The sequence below is a fragment of the Leuresthes tenuis genome, unplaced genomic scaffold (genome assembly GCF_036924035.1).
Source record: "Leuresthes tenuis unplaced genomic scaffold, fLeuTen1.0.hap1 SCAF_16, whole genome shotgun sequence".
NCBI classification, from domain to species: Eukaryota; Metazoa; Chordata; class Actinopteri; order Atheriniformes; family Atherinopsidae; genus Leuresthes; species Leuresthes tenuis.
Genome location: NW_027325370.1, coordinates 29,396,765 through 29,418,531, shown reverse-complemented (window position 1 = coordinate 29,418,531; position 21,767 = coordinate 29,396,765). Strand labels below are relative to the sequence as shown.

Here is a 21,767-nt window from a genome sequence, read left to right as displayed (position 1 = left end):
ATGGGAATCTAAGCTTTTAGTCTTGTAATGTTGAGGTAAAACCACCTCTGTCCAAAAAGCCATTGAATTAAAAGCTTAAAGAAGCCAACACATGTTGCATGTGTCATAAGATGTACTCTACTGTAAATATAAACAATAAGCTTGATATAAAGTCTTTAAACAAGGATAAAGAGCTATTTAGGCTACGTGCAAGATGTAAATTTTAATGTGGAGTTTCAGCTTTTTGAGGGATTTTATTATCATCTGAAAGTCAGGCTAGCTTTCCCACCTTTATGCTAATTTAAGATAATCTCTGTTGGCTTCAGATTTGATGTATGATTGTGAAGTGACCCTCTTCTCTCATTGCATGTCTTCATCTTGTTTTTCCAAATAAGATTAAGTCTGTAAATGGGCATTGAATAAGCATTAAAGATCTCAACTCAAGTTTTATGTTTTGATAAATGTAGAGTGGATGGGAAGGACATGATCAGTTTGCCCCAGCGCCGCCTCTCATTTGACTGTAAGACTTCCAAGCCAGTGTTCACTCAGCAGAGTGACATCATCAGTCACACCACCAGCCATGAAAATATGGAGAAGGTAACTTTTCAGTTATGTAATTCAGAGACTGACATGATCTAAAAAGTTGCGACCTGGCATCTAATTGGTTGTAATCATCACCTGAGTGGTGATTTCATACATTACTAGCTCCCTGTGCTTTGTTGTTGTTCTTTAATGCAGGGATCGGATAGAATTGGCAAGATCACATCAGATGAAAACCTCTCCGATTCAGTTCACTCTCAGCACTTTGCAGGTAAGAAAACTCTGCTGGGAGTTTGGGACTTTAGAATAAAGTATATGAAGTGATGCTGAGGAAATACATTTTTTTCCAAATACTGATGCAAAGTAAGGATATTAAGTGCACTTTAAGGGTTCATCTACAGTGGATTGCAAAATTATTCATCCCCTATGGCTACAACAAATATGCAAAATCTCTTTTGACTAGTACAAATTATCAGAGCAATGTCATATGTTGTAATAAATTCCTGTATTAGCTCTCTTGAATTACTGTCTCGCAATCTCACAAGTCAATTATCATGTGTTCAGCATAGTTCTCCTCATCACTAGTGTGGGTAAACTGTAATGCATCTTTTATAGTGATTTGCTCGTCCTGTTATCCACTCAAGGTGCTTTTACATAGTGAGCCACATTCCCCCGTTCACAGAAGCAATCATACACCACTTCATGGTTTTTGCTGTGTTTTCTCAGCCAGTCTAGTGCTGTTTTGTCTATCATACACTCACTAACACTGATGAACGCATTGGTGGCAATGTGTTCTGTGTGTTGTCCAAGGACACTTTAAGCCTTCTGAGCCAGCTGCCTCTGAGGAATATTAAGGTAAAAATGACCAGTGCTTCAACGCTGTCATGTCAACATAATGATAAAACCAGCTTTAGAGGTACACTCATCTTTTTAGCCCTTTTCCAGCACAGGACATCTGGCACCAAAAGGTTTGATCAAATGACATATTTTGCAGACTGAAGGGAGATGCTTATATTGGCATTTACCTTATTAGAAAATCAACGATGGACAAAGCCACCCGCTAGTCTCCTAAATGCTTCTTCCCTCCTCTGCAGGCTCTGGAGCTTCCACATACACCCTGGACAGTGGCATCGGTACGTTCCCTCTTCCGGACTGCAGCAGCGGTGCAACAGGAAAGGGCCTATCCAAGACGAGGCCAGGGACCGAGCGTCACTCTTCTGAATCTCCAGGAAGAGCCGGACGACGAGCCCGCACCCTGGACAGAGAGCTGACGTCACACGAAGAGTGCTTCGTACAGCACAAACAGCTGATTCCCACAATTCAGTATGGCTCTATCCTGGAGGGGAGAAGCTCAACCAGCGTCATCCACGAAGGTGACCATAAACTGCCCCACTTATACATAACAGCTGGTAGAAATCACAACGTTTAGAACATTTTTATTTTGACCATATGGTACAGGAACACACATTGAAGAGCCATAAAAATCTTAGATTTTTTGGATAAAAAATGATTAATTATTCCCTGTTTCCTGCTGTTTGGCGATAAAGTTATAAGTTAATATACTTGTAGAATGACTTTGTATCTCAGTAAAGTCTGTCAGATGACCCCTTACACCTGTAGTTAATTCTCTGGAAACTACGAAGAGCTGTACGGAATGTTATGTCTGTCCAACCATTAATTGTTGAGAAATTGTTGTGCAATCACGTTGGCCACTGCATGATTTCCTTTTGTTGCACCTTCCATTGTGTAACTTTGACATAATTTTAACTTTCTTGACTTTTGGATTGGAAATGTGCATTTGCTCCTTAATTGGACTTTTGTTGATAACCCAATTATGTAAATAATTCTTATTTGGACATTTATGGTTCTGTCTGCAGACAAAGAAGTCCACGGAGCGAACATGTTTTCTCCTCGATCTAAGACTTGGACTTTCCCCAACCTGAAGACTCCTGCAGGACCAGCAGAGGTGTACCTGGCAGTGGAAGAGGAAGAGGAGGAGGCAGTATCCTTTGGGTCACCATTCAGAGGGGTGAGCACACACTTAAAAGCAAACTTTATTTATTTGAAAAAAAGCCAGGTTAATGACCTCATATAGCAAAGACGTTATCATCTGCTTAAGATAACTCATCATCAAACCTTTGTTTCACATGAGGTGAACTCCGTTATGTTTATCAAATTAAACATCACATGTCACAACTTTTCCTCAAGAGAGATGAAGATCTGTACATCTAAATTTATTCTCTAAATCAGATAAGGAAATAAATAAAGGGTAAAAATTCAAATGAAACCTCAGAAAAACAAGTCAGGTGGAAAAGACGAGCTTTGTGATTAGATGTTTATTACACTTGTCTTTTACTTAAAACAGCTGGCTAATGAGATTTTTCTTTTTTGTCTGTACATAATGACAGCTACAGATGAGAAAAGGAATGTTTCACTTCAAATTAAATATTTAGCAGTGTACTCTACAGAGTATATGTATATTTCTAAATTTGCGCTCACATCTTGCATAATGAAAAAAAACACAGGACCATATTCACCCCTCAGAAATGATGAATCACTGAATATTAAAAATTCACTGTGTTCTCTAACCCGCTTTTGTGCATTTTGTATTCCATAATATGACCTGAATTTTTTCTCCAATCCTTCGCCGTATATTTAGAACATGAAGGCTGGTGGTCCTTCCTCCAGCCGAGTCATCGACCCAGGAAGTCTGCCGGTCCCAGCTCAGTCGGGGATGAGTCGCAGGGGAAAGACGCGTACTCCCAGCGTTCCTGAGATGAGCCGGGAGGCAGGGCTGGAGCTGCTCAGGGAGCGACCAGAGGAAGCTCTCTCCCCAAGCCGCCCTCAAGTCCTGGAGACCCCCGAGTCTCTGAGTGATTCTCTATATGACAGTCTGTCATCTTGTGGCAGCCAAGGATAATGCAGCCCAGGACAGGGAGGGACTGAGAGTACTATTCCACTGATGACTTGTTTGCTGGCTGTACTTCGATGCTGCTTAGACATCTCCACCTTTGAGAAAAAGCAACTGCGCCTTGTTGACAGCTGTAAAGAATAATCTTGTGACGTCTCATCAGCTGTTGAAACTGGAAAGATGGATCTCCTCCTCAGGATTTCCAATAAACATGACACCAAAAGCCACCCAAATAATATAGGTTGTTCACCTTTTCACAGTTGGTCTTAACTGTGGTTGCTTCTCTTGAACTCATGTATACATGACAACAAAACGCATGGCCAAGCTGACGATCAGTGCGACAGGTTGTCACTCCTGCTAGTTGTTCAGAACTTCTTCTTTCTCATTCTGGTAGAATGCTCTTGTTGTGTGCATCAAGGAAGCAGTGAGCCGTTCAATAAATGAAGTACATTACTGTGTCAATACAACCAAAAATTATGGAATTACATCTCTTGTAGGATTAGTTGTTTTTTTATTTTGTATTTATAAAAATGAACAAATCACAGTTATGACGCAAAAATATTGAAATTAAGAGGTGAACATTCTGGCCTCGTAAAACATATCTAAAGACAAAAATGATGAAACAGTCTTTTTTTTCTTCTTTTGAAATCACTCGTTCTTGAGGGAATCCTGAACCGATGATGACCTTTTTTGCAGCTCCTCTCGCTTCTATGACAATTTGAATTATTTGAGGCACGGACATCACTAAGGGAAAAAGATACTCTTCAACAATCAGACTTTCTCGTATAGCAGTGGGCAGAACCGCTTCGCAGGATGGAGCCTTCTCACTTCAATTTCCAGCATAAGTTTTCATTTGGATTGAGATCCAGAATATTTGCAGGGCACCGAGTTGACATTTCTTTCCTGTGGAACAGTTTGAGTGCGTTTTGCTCTGTGGCAAGATGTTGCAAGAAATGACCTTAGCATCACCAAATATACTTTTGACTTAAGGAATGAAAAAAAAAGGCCAAAAAGTGTCCACCTGCGCATTTACTTTAGAAGTAAAGTCTGACATCTTACTGGTCATTTTCCTGGCATCAACCCCATGTCAATGATCAGAGAAATTTGCTTGTTCTCTTCGGGCAGTAATCTTCACGTTTAATTGGACCCACTTCAAACAAAAGTTCCAGCATCATCTCCATTCCCAATGCAGATTGGTGATTCATAACTGGATTCTGCTGTCATCCCACAGTCCATGACTGCTTCTTTTTAGCCCACTGTAACCTTGTTTTCTTCTGTTTAGGTGCTAACGATGGTTCACGTTTGGACACATATTGACTCCAGTTTCTGCTCAGTTGTTAGTCATTTCCTATATTTGGCATTTTCTGTTTCCAGGCATATTGCTTTTAGCGATCTGTCCTGAAGCTTTGACTTCTTCCTTAATCTACCTTCACTTTTACAACCCGCTGACTCCACACTTACTGCTGAATTACATCCTTTTCAATGACGTAACGGAGCACTCGTTTTTTTGGGTCCATGTTTCATGTCAAGCCGCCAGGTACAACAGCTTGTTAAGGTCTGCAAACACTTTCTTTTACCTGCAGACTCGTTTGCATATTAAATTTTAGAGATGCAAAATACAAGGGAAGTCCATATTTTCTGCCTACGATTGAATGATTTTTTTATTTTTTACTCAGTCTGGAAAAAAATATTTCCAAAAATCGAATAATTTTATGTAATTATTTTGGTATGTTTTTTTTTTTTTTGACAACTCAAGACTGTTCAGCAGTTGAATGAAATTGTTTAATGATATCTTTGATATGTTCGGTTTCTTTTTACATGTTGTAATTCCATAATTTATGGTAGGGAATGTGCAACCATTCCATTCTTCACATCATTTCACCATATAGTGTATTGGGAGTGGGGGGGGGGGGCTGACACACACAAAAAAAAGAAGAATGTCATCTCTGTGTTTTCTGATGCTTAACTCATGCACCACAATGTAAAATGTAAAAGATATTTTATTGATCATGTTGATATTGTTTTGAATGTTTGTTTCTAAATCATATTGCATTTAAAGGTAATATATACCAGCAATAATAACATAGATAAAAGAAATGGCTGCATTATTTGATGGATATTTCTATTATTTATTTATTTTTTAAATGTACATCATTTCCAGTCTTCTTTTTCCATCTGTGGAAAAATGCAGTCTTCTCGCTTCGTAGATCATGTTCATATCTTGTGTTTTAACATTTCTGCTGCTTGTTCCCTAGCATTTAGAGGTCCTACGTACCTACTGCCGTTTTTCAACTTTTTGATTAAAATTTTTTGATTTAGTCCTTTGTGTAGGAATTTTTCTTGTTTTTTCTGTTGGTATTTGTTATCATTGCAGCAACAAATGGGTGAAGTATACATTTGAAGAGCATAATGAATTCCAGAGGCAAATTCTTGTACTGCTCTGAGTTTTTGTGACAGCTAAATTTGACAAATTAGAACCTAACATAGAAAATATACTTATTTGCCCAAAAGGGGGACAATTTGTTAAAGTTTGCTCCATCTCAACACTGCTGTGCTGCTGGCTTCAATGCGCAGCAAGAAGGTTCAGTTTGAACCTACTGGATCATCTCTGCTCTCGACTACCGTCCAAAGATTCTGGAGGTGATGAAGGTCTGAGCTCAGGCCAATACATTGTTACGGTTTCCTGACGACTTTGACTGGATATTTGCATTGTTGGGTTTTCGTTTTAGTTGGTTAAATTATTACCTTGCAAGGCAGCTGCATTTTTCTGAAATTTAAAAGGAGAATTACGAGATGGGTCTGGAACGTACCATCGGGCCCACCTGGGTGGTCCAATGCCCATAGCGAAGTATCCTTGCAACCTGCCTGTGGAGATTGGCACAGAGTAGGAGTCCAGAATTGTTTGATTGCTGGGATGTAAAACAAAGCTTAGGCAATAAAATTGGAAGAGTAAACCATTTAATGAAGTAAACCAAGTAATTTCTTATTACTTATAACAGCTGCTTTGACCAAATATTTAAAAAAGATTTGACAAATCTTCCCATCGACTAAACAGTCCATTTAACAAATACTTTTTAAAAATTGGTTCAATTAGGGGCTGTGTGGTGGTTAGAGGGTTCCTGGTTGAATGAGGCCTTTCTGTGTGGAGTCTGCATGTTCTCCCCGTGTATGCGTGGGTTCTCTCCGGGTACTCCAGCTTCCTCCCACCACCCAAAAACCTGCATGTTAGGTTAATTGGCGACTCTGAATTGTCCCTAGGAGTGTAGCCCTGTTATGGACTGACGTCCCTCCAGGGTGTAACCCCCCTCTTGCCCAATGACAGCTGGCATCGGCTCCAGCTCCCCCGCGACCCAGAGTAGCAGGTATAGAAACTGGATGGATGGTTCAAATGCAAATATGTTCAACACATTTATTTGAGCAAATGTATCAAATTATTAGATTCAATTTTACATCAATAGAATAAATTCTTCACAGTTTACACTTAAAGAATAAAAGAAAAAAATGACACTAATAACAAATTGGTTGGGTTAACATCACCTCACTTGGCAAATGCAGATACTAGAGAAGTTTACAAGAGGAGTTGTCTGAATAACCAACTCTGACATCCAAAGCCTACTGAGCAAACACTTCCATCTAAATGACTTTAGTCTGGATCCTCAGAAATTTGACAGGCTTCACTTTACTCAAAAATAAATTTGAGAGAATAAAACATCTACAGAGAAATTTCTGAGAGAAGGATATATTGGCAGAATTATGGGGCAATATATCTTGTGACATTTCAGAGAAGAGAACTGAGGAAAACTATAAATAAGCAAATCAACAGATTACAGAAGATAAAGCAATTATTAGTTTCCGAAGCTTACATGACTCTTTAAATGAGTGTCATCATCTTGTTAATTTATGGCACCAATTTACAGTTAAATTAAAAGCTTCGTTGAGCGGTGCGTAGCTTCTGGGAGCCTTCACAAGGCAACACTCCCCTCTAGAGGCCAAGCATAATCGCAGTGGCATTGTTGTGTTCTCTACACACAGCCATGATGGAACTAGCATTTCTGTACCATAACTTACATTCAACCCTTGTTGTAAGTTTCAAAAACAAGTGAAGGAAATTTCGATAACATAAGACCAGATCAAAGTTAATGTGAGAAATGAAGACAAAAAGCACCGAATGCATTGGAAACTGTGCCTTTTTCCGACTGTTTATTCAAAAGCTCCTCACTTCTTTTCCTTCTTCTTGTCCTGTAAGAAACAAAGAGGGGTGCTTTAATAAAAGCTGCAATTATTCTGGCATGTGTGCGTTTACTTAAAAACAAATGAATATATATGGAATACAAATGCTCTACTTATCCTGTATTCTTTAGCTTTCTTACTTGCAGACATCTTAAAGTGTTCTATTAGCAGACAAATGCCCTTTGTTACATTTTATTTTGCCTTTATTAGCGACTTGTAAGTCTGAAATGGACTGAACAGGAAAACCATGTGGTATTATTAACATTAAAGAGGGTTACAAGAGGGACCTGTTGGCAGATTGTAGCCTAAATTAATGCATCTTGGATTATCCATCATCAAAATATCAAAGAGTCTTCTGTGGAAAAGGTAGTTGGTCTGTTAGTCTGGTATCAGGGAAATACCACCACAAGTCCAATAAAGTCAAGGAAACTTAGAGAAAAGAGGAGAGGGGGACCGTCAGAGCATGGCAGCAATAGCAATCTAATCAGTTTTATGGGACCAATGACGTACTTGGAGACACAAATTGTCCTTCGGGGTGGCTAAATGGTTAAAAGCCCTGTACAGCATCTGCGTTTGTCGGGATTGTCGTTGAGAATACTATTTATGTTCCTGAGGCATGAGCAGCAGGTTTTCTGAGGAAATATTTTCCTTGCGTCCAGGGTAACTGTAATCTGGAAAACATTATGACAGGTGGGTTCTCACTTTCTGATGCTAAACTAAATCCTGAGAGATTAACAAACTAATTGTGTATCTGACAGCACAAATTAGGGCTTGATGATATGACAAAAAGTGTGAGCTTGATATTAAGTTTCTTTATTGATCGAGCTTTATTCCAATATACAGTTTGATTATGCCATCAATGTGCACGTGTAAAGACCAACTAGCTATTTTCATGCGTTTACAGTTACATTCATATTTATATTATGCATAACGCCTTCATATTTCCTGTCTCACTCACAGGAAATGGATCAACCAAGTTCACTCTCGGTCTCTCTCTTCCCTGCTTTCTCACCTTCCATCGGGTGAGACCCGTTGGCTGCGTTTGGTCTATCACTGAATTGATGGATAATATTGAATGCTTAGCACAGAGATGAACATAACTGTCATAAATGTAATGTTAAGGAAACTAAAACACGTCAATCTTCCTAAGCTAAGATGATTCAAAGAAAGGTTTGCGATTGTGTGAGAACGTTAAGAATAAATAAATACAAGCAAAGACGTGATGTATTAAGTTATTGAAACAGTTCGTACTGCTGTGGCAAGTTTGTCCAACCTCCACAAACCTCCATAAACCAAGGATATTTGTAGCTCAATTTTGTGACGGCTACATAAGAAACTTATCTGTCACATATTTAAAAAAAATGTTCACTGTCCAAAAATCAGAGTGAAAACAGTTCAAATAAAAAGCTTAAGTCTGACTCCAAACACACTCGGTGCATAAATACTGAATAAACTCCAGTGGGAAACACTTAACAACATTTATCAGGACACAAAACTTTTGGCCCTTTAATGGACCGTCAAAGGGAAAAGTTTATTTAAAGTTTGAGATGATGCAGTAATGTCTGTACCTTATCATTCATAGCGAGGATGACCATCAGTTTCCTAAAGATGGTGATGAAATCAAGAAACAAGTCCACACAGTGCCTTAAAAATACAGAAAGAGAAAAAATTTATTTTACACACTCATTTTTTACGAGGACCCTGAAGCTTCCCTTAGTTATGTTGCATTTGGTCTATCTATCTATCTATACACACACATATATCTATATCTATATATATAGATACATACTGATTATTATCGGTTCGCATCACTTTTCAGATTAGCCATTTTTCTTGGTATGGACTACATTTCAAGTTTGCAAACAGAGGTCCTTACCAGACGTAGTCCTTGTCTCCATTCTCTGCTTTCTCGATGATGAGCTGAGTGTCAAAGAGGACGAAACCACACATGATGAGAAGCCCGAGGTAAATGTGTGCCTGTAAGAGAAAATACAAAGAAAACAAAGCATTTAGAAAGCAGATATGAACATATTCAACACAAGCTAAGGGAAGAGTGCCATCACCTGCAAATGGAAATGTAATATAATAACACTGGGAAGTCATGTACAAGCTGGTTACAATTCCTAAAGATGCTTGTTGCAGGAGGACAACAATCCACAGCGAGTAAGAGGAAGCTGCCCTGGGAGTAACAAAGCAGTACTTGCAACAGCTTTCTAAAGGAAAAACAAAAATTGGTGTCTGCTCTTTTTCTGTGTGCGTGTTTGGGGTGCTCATCGAGCTTCACAACCCAAGTTCTAAAATGTTCTGGAGATGTTTAGGAGCTATGGCATGTGAGACTGCAAATGTCAACCGAATGTGCTCCTTCTTGCAGAGATTTTCCAACCCTGACTACAACATCAGAAAAATAACCTTCATTCCTGAGCATTTGCTGGTGTCGCTGTGCGAGTGAGCATGTGTGTCTGCTTTGTCCTTTCTGATGACCATCTACTCACTCCCTGCTATAGTTGATACCAACAGATAAGACAGTACTTACAGTATATCAGTACTAGGGATGTGCATTTCAAGTGAAAGTACTTTTCAAAACCACAGGGGAATTAATGAACCATTTTTTGAGTCATTAATCACCCACAACACAAACACACAACCTGTCCCCCTCATCACAACACTTGTTTATTTGCTTGCATTTTCACTTAGTGTTTGACAGCTGCAGCTTTGCTCGCTTCTTTTGTTGAAGCGTCATTAGTATTCAAGCTCACAGCACCAGATACACTGCACTGAAGCCTGGCTGCAGCGGAGCTCTTTCAATGTTGTTTCATGGTGGTTGGCAAACAATCCGCTGCATGCCACCACCTTGTGGTAGCAGTGACACAATACCACCAGCTGCCAGTTAAAACAGAAAAGCTCCATTTCAACACGCCTCAACTATTCAATTTCTTATGGTTCAAGGACAATTCAAAAAGTTTAAAATCATTAATAAAAAACCTGACTTAATGAGCCTGCCCAGCTGGTAGAGTGCATCTAGCAAAAAGCCTCTCGCTGTGACCAGCAACTGTGGAAAAAGTCTGAACCAAATTATTCATGCTCTCCCCTGAAAATGTCCAGGATTGAGGAGTAAAAATGACTACAGGCTACTTTTAGGTGACTGTAGAAGGCTGAGGTTTATTGTGCAACAGATCAGCACACTCTCTATGCAGATCATGTTTGCCATGGCCAATTGTTGGAAATTTCAGTGTGTAACTGTATAAAAAGTTACACACCGAATAATGACACTCACGATCGGCTAAAACCAGCCTTCCCTGTCTCTGCTAAGCAATCAGCGGTTCTAATATCAGTTTAATTCAGGTATTCATTTATATATCCAGTGTGTTACAATTGTATGTTCAGTCAGTCTTAAATCTTTTAACTAGAGAGCGATTCTCAAACAAGCAACAGAATTATTTAAGGTCATTTGCATGTGGAAGCAGAGTAAACGGCTCACTTGCCAATTAAACAGGCAGCACAGGCACCACATAGAGGGGAGTAAATGTCAAGTGTTCAAGGTCATCTGACTGCCTGCCATTCAGCATAGTCAGCTGTTAAAAACTTAGAAACCTCAAGGTCTCAAGAACTTGTGATGAGTTATGATATGTCAGGTTCTGGGTGTTAGGACGCTGAGATAAAGCCCTCAGCTGACCGTGTTGCAGAAAGCATCGGCAGCTCACTGGATCTCCTGTAAAATAATTGCAAAGCATTTTGTGTGTGCCTTCACTACTACTCTTCCAAACCACAGCAGAAATCATAGACTGGTGGAGGACTTTGTGGGATGATCTAACCACCTGTAGCTTAACACCTCCAACACCAAGGACATGGTGGTGGATTTCAGGAGGAAGAGACCCATTTCCATCGAGGGCTCTGACGTGGAGGTCAGGTACCTGGGTACCTGGACTGGACTGGACCGTGAAGGACAGAGTCGTTTACTTCCTGAGAAGACCGGGGTCCTTTAACATCAACACAATTTAGAGTCACCAATTAACCTAACATGCATGTTTTTGGACGGTGGGAGAACCCACGCATACACGGGGAGAACATGCAAACTCCACACAGAAAGGCCCCAGGGGATCAAACCCGGAACCCTCTTGCTGTGAGGTGATGGTGCTAACCCGTCCTTTAACATTGTAAAAAAAACAAAAAACAAAACAAAACAAAACAAAAAAAACTGCTGCTGATATTTTACCAGTCCGTTGTGTCTCGTGTTCTCTTTTATGCTGTGGTTTGTTGGGGGGGGCAGTATTAGAAGGAGGGATGCTGGACGTTTGGACAGACTGGTGAGGAGGGCTGGATCTGTGGTGGGCACAGAGCTGGACTCTGCTGTCAGTGGCAGAGAGACGGACCCTGGAGAAGAGTCTGTCCAAGACACAACACCCACTCCACCAAACTCTGATGAGACAGAGGAGCATGTTCAGCAGCAGGCTGCCGTCTCTGAGCTGCTCCACAAACAGACTGAAAAACTCTTTTCTCCCGCTGGCCATAAGAATGGAGAACTCTTCACTGGGCAGCCAGGGAGGATCATGATTAAACCCACATTTACATGCATATCTTTGCACATGAGCACATTTCTATATTTATTTATTTTATACACTTACATCCTACTGTATGTTGTTACTAACTTTTGTTTTCGTTGGCTGATACTAACCTGCCTTTGGGCATCTATGTAGCTGCTGAATACTTTGAATTTCCCTCGGGATTAATAAAATATCTATCTATTTTCTTGACAGGATTCATATAAATTTTCTTTTACATAAAGATAATTCACCACTGTTGCAATTAACAAGCAGACTGGGCCTCCACACAGGGTATTACTTTACCATATGTGACATAGTGAAGGATTAGGAAGAATAATCTAATTGCAATTATTTTAATAAACATTGCAATTGCAATTCAATAAGAGTTTATTTTTTAAGTTTTCAACAAATATAGAGATTACAATCTTTTTGTTATGGTAGACAATCTTACGTAGAATAAACAAACAGCCGTACACCTTTTGATAAAATAAGATGAAGCATCAATTTAAATTATTGGGATTTTATTAGTATAGACAACAAACACTGAAGTCTGGTCCATTCATTAATCCTTGCAGCAGTGACCATATTTGACGCGTTGTCTGTTGTTATAGAGACGTGATTTTCTTTGTGGAGAACCCAGCTGGCGAGTCCCTCTCTCAGGGCAGCTGCAATATTGTTCCCTGTGTGGTCATCGGGGAAATAGCTAGTTTGTAGGCAGCGACTTTTTAGGTGTAAGTTCATCAATAAAATGCACATTAGACTCTGATAAGGCTCCGCTGTGCGGCTTGACCACATGTCGGACGTGGTGGCGAAAAACTCAGCTGTTTTCAGTTCTGCAGTCACTCTTTGCTTGCATTTTTTATACAGCTCCGGTATAGCAACCTGGCTAAAACATGTCCGGGATGGCATGTTGCACCGCCTATCTAGTGTATTAATTAAGGCTGTAAACCCAGACTTGGTCACTGTGGTGATGGGCATCATGTTTCTCCGTTACTGCTCGAGTTATTTCTCCGTGCCGTTTTGATGAAGTTTCATATGGAGTCACGCTTTCCAACATTTCAGTTAACAACCCTGTTGTGTGCTGTGTTGATGATGTGATACGCTGCTAGTCGCCATTTGAGCCATGCAGTTATCATATAAGGCTTTACGTTGTTTTTTTAAAATGTTGCGACAAGTTTGTTGTGTTGCCTCGCAAGGAGAGTAGCAAGACGCGTTTTGCACAATACCTGGTGCTGTGCAACATCCTGTTTTTTAAAACCAAAATGATATGTAGTGGTATTATTGCCACCTTTCGTGTGGGAGACGTGGGTTCAAATCCCCTGCATGAAAGGTACTACCTCCAGTAAGGGTCCTTAGGCAAGACCCCCTTACCCTACCTGCCTACCTGTAAGTCGCTAAGCGTCTGCCAAATGCACAAACATAAACAGCTGAACTCTCCTCTTACTAGAGGCTCACACCAAAAACGGCCAGAGAAGCTGGAAGCGGCCAAAGGGGCGGGGCTTATATGTATAGCAAATAGCAGTCATATATAATAATCCATCCATACTTCGGTTCATCGGTACATCTTTCACCATGGATCGTACTCTGGGCAACCTTCTTTGTGTTGCATCTGCATATTTGCAATGGAAACGCAGGTCCTGTTGTCGTCGGTCCATTTGGGTTCACAATGTCCTGAGAAACCAGCCTCTTCACGGAGAATTTCACCGGCTTTTTTCCGCCTTCGGAATCCAGATCTGCCCCAATTGGCTGTCGTCGCCGTCATGTCACAGCTCATTTGCATAAAGTTGAGCCTCTCTCAACCTTTGAAGTTCACGACGCTTATGAAGCTCACAACGCAGGCTGCTCATCGACGCCAGCTTACATTGAAAATGAATGGCAGCTGGCTGCTCACGCCGCTCACAACGCTTTTGGTGTGAGCCCCCGGTTAGACACTAAAGCTTCTTTAGTGTCGGCTGCTGTCGTGGTTGTGCCTGAGGCCATCTTCGTCTAGTCAGTTTTTTTTTTACCCTTTGCGTGCTGTAAGTCACATGACTTAAATCGCAATTTTATAGCAAATGCAATATTGTTAGTTCAGCAATTATGAAGAATAGCATAAACCCTGCATATTAAAATCAGCAATTTACTAGCAGAATTACAACATTTTGTAGTTCTACTGCTTCTTCCTCCTTTTCCTTATCCCTCCATTAGTTTCTGTATAATCCATCTTAAGAAACAGGTAAAGACATCCAATTCAGAGGCTTCATGAAGGTATTACCGTAAATGTATTCTAGCAGTTCATCGATGTCTTAAATTGTCATAAATAAATTGTAAAGTTTGATTACAATCAATTACAAGTGTGATTTGTCCTGTAATTACCTCATTTCACATTAAAGATAACACTAAAAGGATGATAGAACTGAGTCTGGAAAAAGCAGAGGTGAGCCTGTTTCTTTGAGATCCTCTCAATGATGTTGTCAAGACAACAATCCGAGTCTTGTGTCATGTTACTATAACAGCAGAAGGTAGCTTAGTTAATGCTATTCTCGCTCAATATCGATTAGACTAAAAACACATCTGTGTGTATCAATAAAATAGAATTCTAAACAAGACAAAATACAGGTTCGATTGAGGATAGAACTGTTTTTGTTGTTTTTTTTTTTACCTTGAACAGCATCAGAGATCCAAAGAACATGTTCATCACGGACAAAAGAAGCAGGATGGAAAGGCCAGACATCAATGTGCCTGAGAGGGAAATGTAAGCAAATGTAATATTAGTAATCTAGTCACTGTTTATACAAAAAAAGCAAATGTGTTTTTACAGTGTTACAGTAAATTTAAAAAACAAACAAAAAAAAACCTACCTCCAAGGAAGAGGTAGCTCCTACGTTTAGCATAGAGGGCACTGAGAGTGAAGCAAATGAAAATCACAGAAGTTCCCAAGAAGGCTGTCACAACGATGCTGAGAGGAAACAAACCAGAACAAACATTCAGCCTTTCCACACAACTGTTAAGAGCAGTACAGTTTAAGTTAATTGTTTCACAGGTGCAGAGTTCAGCTTTCATTAAGATAGCTGTTAGCCAGTGTTGTGCAAGTTCATGCTACTCATCAACTACTTCAAAGTTCAGTTTCCACAGGTTAAAAACTAATAGTTCACGTTCATAATTCACCATTTCAATTTTTAACTTGTTCAAAGTTCAGTTCATTCAAATTCTTTTAAGTTAGAGGGGAGAATGAAAGATTGAACTTGAGAGAAAGAAGAAATTATAGTGTTGTATCTTGCAATGAAATAAATTATACTGGATCTTAAATTATCACACAAAATGGGTCAGACACAGGGACCAGATGTGAGGGCAAAGAACAAAAATGGTGTATTTTTTGTCTTATTTGCCTGAATCACTTCTTCTCCAACACAGTGCAGTTACATGGGTGCCATTGGATAGGATTAATGGCTAAATTACAATAAGATTGAGTTATTCAGTTCATATGGACACCTTAATCTGACAAAAAAACGGATTGGATCGGATTACTTGCAATCGAATTTAAGACCCCGAGATAATATGTACACTGAACGTGCCTGTAGACAGCAGTGGATCGGATTGAGCGTTCTGCGCATGCTCGAGATTTTTTCCCAGCGATCGTCACCTGGAAGTCGAAGGAGACGATTTTACTGTTGTTGTCGCCGTCGGAAAGAAATAAACAATGCGATGGAGAATGCGCCGTTGTGCATCACGTTTGTGCCATAACCAGCTCATCACAAACTAAATGTAGAGGGACGTAGCTTCATCTTGCTCTTCGTTCGCCATCTTTCTCGAATGCCTTAGTTTTGTTGTTGGGGGTGGTGAAGACGTCAAACGGAAGTAGCTCTATTAGCGATAGTTGAAATGGGTACAGCGCCACCTATCGTACCGGGGTATGACATGCTTATATCCAAGGATAATTACCTTTGCTCAGATAAGGAGCATAACCCAACTATAGCTATAATCGAGTTAATCTCATCATGTAGACCCACTGAGTGTAGTCCATTATTAATCTGTCAACCTGTTGCTGGGAAATCACACCCCTGAAGACTGCAGGCAGCGTGACCTGGGTCGTTGGCAGGGGGCCTTACCCTTTCGCAATAACTTTTTTTAACTTTGTCAAGGACTATCAGATGTTTTCTCACACTCGATGGATGTTTCAACTTCACGTCTTTCCAAATAAGAAGTTTGACGGGGCTAATGTTCTGACCTAATTTGCACAGAAATGTTTTGTTTTTGTTACTGTCAGAACCCTCTACGTAAAATTTCTGTAAATAATCACAAGCACACGACGCATCTGACGTGCACACTGCGTCTGTAGCTCCTCTCCTTTCACCTTCACTTGCCATTTTAGAGCAGGACTGAGCGTCCTGTACTATGCGTTGCCGCAGAGCATTGGCGGTTTATTATGCTAGAGTGCACATCGTGGGTAACGTAGTGTGAAGAAGGTGTAGCGCTGGGAAAATGTAGGCAGCGACAATGACATGCTGATGCAGGACCCTGCATAATCTAAATGACTTCACGGTAAAGTTCTTTATTTGCAAATAAGTTGTGTTCTCAGAAACATTCTCAGAAAAACAAATGTGTTCAATGAAAGTTCTTTTGAACTCGTTCGTACACTGCCGTTAGCGGATATTTGAATTATTAAAGAATAGCCCCTTGAGATGTAACATCTCCTTTTCAAGGAGATCCCTCGACAAACATATACATATAACACACGACAACATTACACTGCAGACACACATAACATATATCAAATACAGACATCTTGCTCACCCACTCAGACACACAACCCCTGCTCACATAAGTTTAACATAGAGAATAAACAAATCGATTAACAAGGATCAATGATGTGAACATAACATAGCAAAAATAAAGAAAATAGAGAAAGAGAAAAAAAATAAAAATAAATTAGAAACATGAGCAATTTGTTTTGAGATGGGAGTGTAGTGACATCCTGAAACAATGCAAAGAAATAATAGAACGCAAAAAAAGAGGGAGGTCATTCCAATCCGATGGAGCTTTATATTGGAATGACCTTTTCCCAACTGTTCAATTTAGCACAGTTAATCTTTTACCAACCTTGGATTTACAGCAATGACAAAATCCAGTGTAGGACCAAGGCCGACACCTAGAGAGGGAGGATTACACTCATTATTTGGCTTTCTAAAAATGCACGGAACAAATTTTAATTCGACACGTCTATGTCATCAGTTCACCTGTGAGGAAGGCAAATGCAGCCAGGATAGCCAGTCTCTTCTTCTCCGTCTCAGGGTTGTGTGGTGTCATGGCAAGCCAGAACATCATTCCCAGGGAGCCGAGCACAGACAGCATCCCGCCCTATGAGAATGAGCACAGGGTAAGAATAGAGAAACACTATTACAGCCGAGACATTACAAACTCAGTTATTGTGTTATTCATTATACCTAAATGTTGGAAACAAAATTGTTTTAAACATTATTTCAAGGTTAATACTAGAAAAAGGGTTTCTTCTCTAGTGGGGTGCGTAACATGAATCGCATTAAGTGTCATCATCAGCAACAATAGAAGGCATAACAAAGTTGCGTGCTTTTGACCACATTTTGGGCTATAGTGAAGTACCCAATAGTAATTGTGAGTTTTTAATTAAAAAGTTGAAAATTTTATGTTTTGATCAGTGATATTATGTCTCCATAGCAGCAGAATAACATTCATAATTGATGCACTACCATATGTCTGTTGTTTTCTGAGTACAAAGAGCCTAAATTAACTATAATATTTCTTTATAAAAAAGGGACAAAGCAGATACACTACATTTATGACTGGCACAGCGGTTCCATTTAGTAGACCTTAATACAAAGTTTGAATATGAAACACATTAATTTTACATATTTAAAATGGTTTATCTTGTAGAATAAAATGTCTACCATAAAAAGTTTTGTGCCACACTGAGAGGTCACTTTAAACTTTGTGTGGCTATACAATACCTTAACTTGGTGACTTACCTGAGGAATAATATTTCTGACTCGATTCAATGACAGGATGGTGGGTTGAATAGTTCCAGTTATTTCTTGATCTCAATAATCGACCTCTTCTCATCAATTTTACAAATATATTTAATAAATTAAATTAAATATAGCACTGCTATAAGAGCAGGGAAGAAAAAACATTCAAAACTAAGCATCTTCACTGGAAAAGGATATTTTTTCAGGAGTTACAGATGGTCCCCCCCCCCATAATGATATTTTTTAAAAAGCCTGAATAACAATTATAAGCAATATTCCTACCAAATGGATTACATTTTTCTCTCTTTATGGTGTCATGTTAAACCCATTGAAAAAAGTTTGCCATCAACTGTTGCTCCTTCTTTAACTGTAAAGCCCTACGAAAAGAAGGGGAATGTGGTGGTATGATTTCATATCCCAAGTACGATGCAAGAGAACAGCTTGCTCCGCTCAGTTTCACTTTCTCTTAGAGGCTGCCATTTTAACATGACGCACATTTCGAAGCACAGAAGCTCAGTGTTGATAACGTTCATGGTGTTAAGAATGTTAACCTCACAAAATTGCCTGACTTTCAGTATTTCTGACAGTAATTTTCAGAAAAACCCACACAACCATGTGTTTCACCAGTTAGGCAATGATCTAATACAACATCTTAACAGCTGGTAAAATTAGAGGCAATGAGGCACAAATGATTGTAAACCCTCTAACATGTTAATAAGAAGTAATATAGAATAGTTTCAACCTAAAGGGAAAAACTAAACATAAAAGCTTATATTCAGCTGGATGGTCACCATCTACACCACAAATATCAAAAGATCCACCTGTACAGGTAGACTTTTGAATTTTGTTGGCATCACCTGTAAGAGGCGTGTGACGACATGAACGTAGGAGCCAGCAGCTGCCACAAACATGCAAACAGCTAAGCTGGAGTAGACATTCTTCAAGTGAACCTGGGTGGAGTGAGATCTGAAAAAAAGATAACAATGAACAAAGCATGAGAGATGGAAACAAGAGTTAAAGCAGACGAGTGCCATGCATCAAATCTGCTGTGCGTTTACGTACATTTGGGAAAACCTGAAGAGCGCATCAATGTTGATGTTGCGGTCAAAGACATTCATGATGAAAACAAGAAATGGAGATCTGAAGTAATTTTTGATCCAACAATGTCCCCTGTGAACAGAAAAGCAAACAAAAGCAAAGCTATTACCATTCATTCAACAACTTTCCTTAAAACTTTATAGCAACTTCACAATCTTTTACATTTTACACAAATTTATTTCAATTTAATTTTAGAGTTAGAGGACTATGTGTTTTCCATAACAATAGGGATGCAGATTACATCATTCTTGATTGTATTGTATTGTATTCTATTTAGGGAGCACAATATTTGTTGCCGGTGGTGATAAACAAGTTATGTATGTGCACAGAGAACAGTGCAAAGAGCAAGGGTTGGGAATGAAGTTTGTTTGCTAAAAGAAATGCACTTCCAATGCTCTATAATACATGCAAAACCAGATGCCACACAAAATGTTGTTACATGTAAGATCAAAAATTGTATCTTTGTTTGACAGAAGAGGATCATTTAAAAGCAGCTATGTCAACTTGAGGTAAAGAATTGACAAAACTTCCAAGTTTACCCTCCTTTAAAAATCACTATCCGTAAAATCAGTAAAAATTTGAGTCACTGCTCACAAATGCAAAACGTTTTTCAGTTTTTTAAAATGAAATACATTTTTCTGTCCTATACAATGCTTTATCAATGTTATGGTTTCCAAACATAACTTCAAACCATTCTTGTATTTTTTTTGAATTCGGGTATTTTTTTCACATCGCAAATTATTTAGTAGAAAAATGTATTACACAATTCTTTTCCCCTATCAGTGCAGCCGTACCTCACACCGTTTAATTGGGCGACATTCTTTTCAGAAGAACTTTGAAATTGTGTTACATTTTCTAATCAAAACTACACATTAAATTACTTAAGCATATGCTGTCACAACAATGGCTCAATTTTGAAATAGTCAATATATAGCTGTTGTTCTAATATACAATCATTGTAAATATTTGCATTTTTTTTCGGTCCAGACCATTCTATTAAATAAACACCAATAAATGTTAATCTTTCAAAGTAGCTCATACAACCTAGAGCATATTTTGAACTGAGAGCTTTCACTTTCACAGTACCGCAGCTTCAACGGGCACTAAATTTATCTGAAAGTTAATGACTTACAACATCAACTTGTACTACAGGTTAGCCTTAAATGGCAAGGATTGATTAGCACTAAGCTTGACAAGCTAACAAGCTGTTTTGACAACGCGCTACCAATCGATGCGAACGTTAAAACACATAGCTTGCATGAACATTAAAAAAATCATAGTTATTCATACATAACTACGCTTGTAAAAAATTTTAAAAAAAAATAAGATTTAAATTTTTCAAAAGGCAACGGGAAGCTAAACCTGTGCTGAGACACTTGTGAATAGCTAACGTTGCTAACCAGAGAGCGTTAAATAATGAGCAGCTTGGTTAGCTAAAGTCTGCCAGTCTATCAACAAACTCGACGTATCTCGACGGCGGAAAAACTGGTAATGCTACAGCTACTATTAACTCAACAAGCCGATATAACCACACATACTTACGTTTCGTCTCCGGCCTGTTCGGTTGCTCCTCTGTTTCACTGACACAGTTTGTTAACAATCCAGTACGTGTCAGTCAACTCAAGTCAGCCTGCTGATGTCACCATGGAAACGCCCAGAAGTCTGTACGGCGTATAACCTTTGTGAAATTTACAGAATTACCGCAATTTTTCTGAGCTGTTCATGGAGTTCACTTAGATGCTTATTTATTACATTGCTGCTGTTCGTTTGACCAAATTAGTTGTAAAGACCCGCTGACTGCCGAAGTGTTTTTATATCAAGATGCACTTCCTGGTGTGTCACTGAGTAATCTCCCGGTACACCTAAAATGGCCGACCTCAAACTAGGTTACCTCTACAAACACTAGCCTCGTCAGATTAAAATAAATACAGGGCGAACGTAATTTAAGTGTAGGAGTGAAACTCAAGTCCACAAACCCTTCATTTCAGTTTTATCTCGACATTATATGCAGTTGTGTGAAACTAGTCAAATTCATTTTACATAATCTTGGTTACGACACCAAATTAATGTTGTAAACAGAACGAGTTTTATGTTATTTTTTAGTAAGACCTTATTGTACTCATTACAGGCAGAGGCCTAGTAAATTTACATTTAGTAACTGCAAGGTGTGCAGAAATCTTAATGTGAAGTGATATGATTTAAACAACAAAAAGCATGTATTGTGGCGACACTTATTAATTAGAATGTACACACAAATTACGTTATATTTCTAGTCTCCATGACAACGGTTGTTGTCATGAAAACTAAAATTGTTTTGTTATGCTAGTTTATGTCAGTTTTTAATAGTTTTCTTCTGACGTGGGGGGAAGAGAAGAATAAATAGCAGAGACTCACCAAAACAGTCTCTTTTTCTTCTAATCTCCACAGTATAATGATGAATGACAACACAGAGAAAATGTGTTCGTTCAATGAGTGTTCGACAGTGTA

General features: G+C 39.1%; 3 protein-coding genes across 5 annotated transcripts in view; 1 reads left to right on the top strand and 2 right to left on the bottom strand.

Moving 5' to 3' along the window:
* nckap5l (NCK-associated protein 5-like) overlaps positions 1-5,748 on the top strand; it is a 44,267-nt gene extending 38,519 nt beyond the window's left edge. For both annotated transcript variants that reach the window (XM_072367817.1, XM_072367818.1), the window contains exons 9-13: positions 447-576; positions 718-790; positions 1,614-1,892; positions 2,397-2,548; positions 3,179-5,748. In XM_072367817.1, the coding sequence (XP_072223918.1) occupies positions 447-576; positions 718-790; positions 1,614-1,892; positions 2,397-2,548; positions 3,179-3,439 (895 nt within the window). In that variant the 3' untranslated portion in view covers positions 3,440-5,748. The remainder of the gene's footprint in view (positions 1-446; positions 577-717; positions 791-1,613; positions 1,893-2,396; positions 2,549-3,178) is intronic.
* LOC140271521 (tubulin alpha-1C chain-like) overlaps positions 1-21,767 on the bottom strand; it is a 366,226-nt gene that overhangs the window by 166,946 nt on the left and 177,513 nt on the right. The window lies entirely within an intron of this gene.
* tegt (testis enhanced gene transcript (BAX inhibitor 1)) lies at positions 6,826-20,934 on the bottom strand. 2 transcript variants are annotated; one of them, XM_072367819.1, is made up of 10 exons: positions 20,823-20,934; positions 19,245-19,352; positions 19,040-19,148; positions 17,418-17,538; positions 17,281-17,329; positions 15,042-15,139; positions 14,843-14,922; positions 9,537-9,637; positions 9,229-9,304; positions 6,826-7,669 (listed from the first exon to the last, which is right to left on the bottom strand). In XM_072367819.1, exons 2-10 carry the CDS (start codon positions 19,298-19,300, stop codon positions 7,646-7,648), a joined length of 714 nt encoding a protein of 237 aa, XP_072223920.1. In that variant the 5' UTR covers positions 19,301-19,352; positions 20,823-20,934; the 3' UTR covers positions 6,826-7,645. The 2 variants fall into 2 exon arrangements, with proteins under 2 accessions (XP_072223920.1, XP_072223921.1); XM_072367820.1 differs by having other exon boundaries at positions 20,819-20,928.

Excerpts from the sequence above, each read along its gene's own strand:
- tegt (XM_072367819.1), bottom strand. The coding sequence starts at position 19,300 with ATGAATGTCTTTGACCGCAACATCAACATTGATGCGCTCTTCAGGTTT. Across the intron at positions 17,539-19,039 it reads TCGTCACACGCCTCTTACAG|GGCGGGATGCTGTCTGTGCT; the intron begins GTGATGCCAACA and ends TCATTCTCATAG. Across the intron at positions 15,140-17,280 it reads GTCATTGCTGTAAATCCAAG|CATCGTTGTGACAGCCTTCT; the intron begins GTTGGTAAAAGA and ends GTTTCCTCTCAG.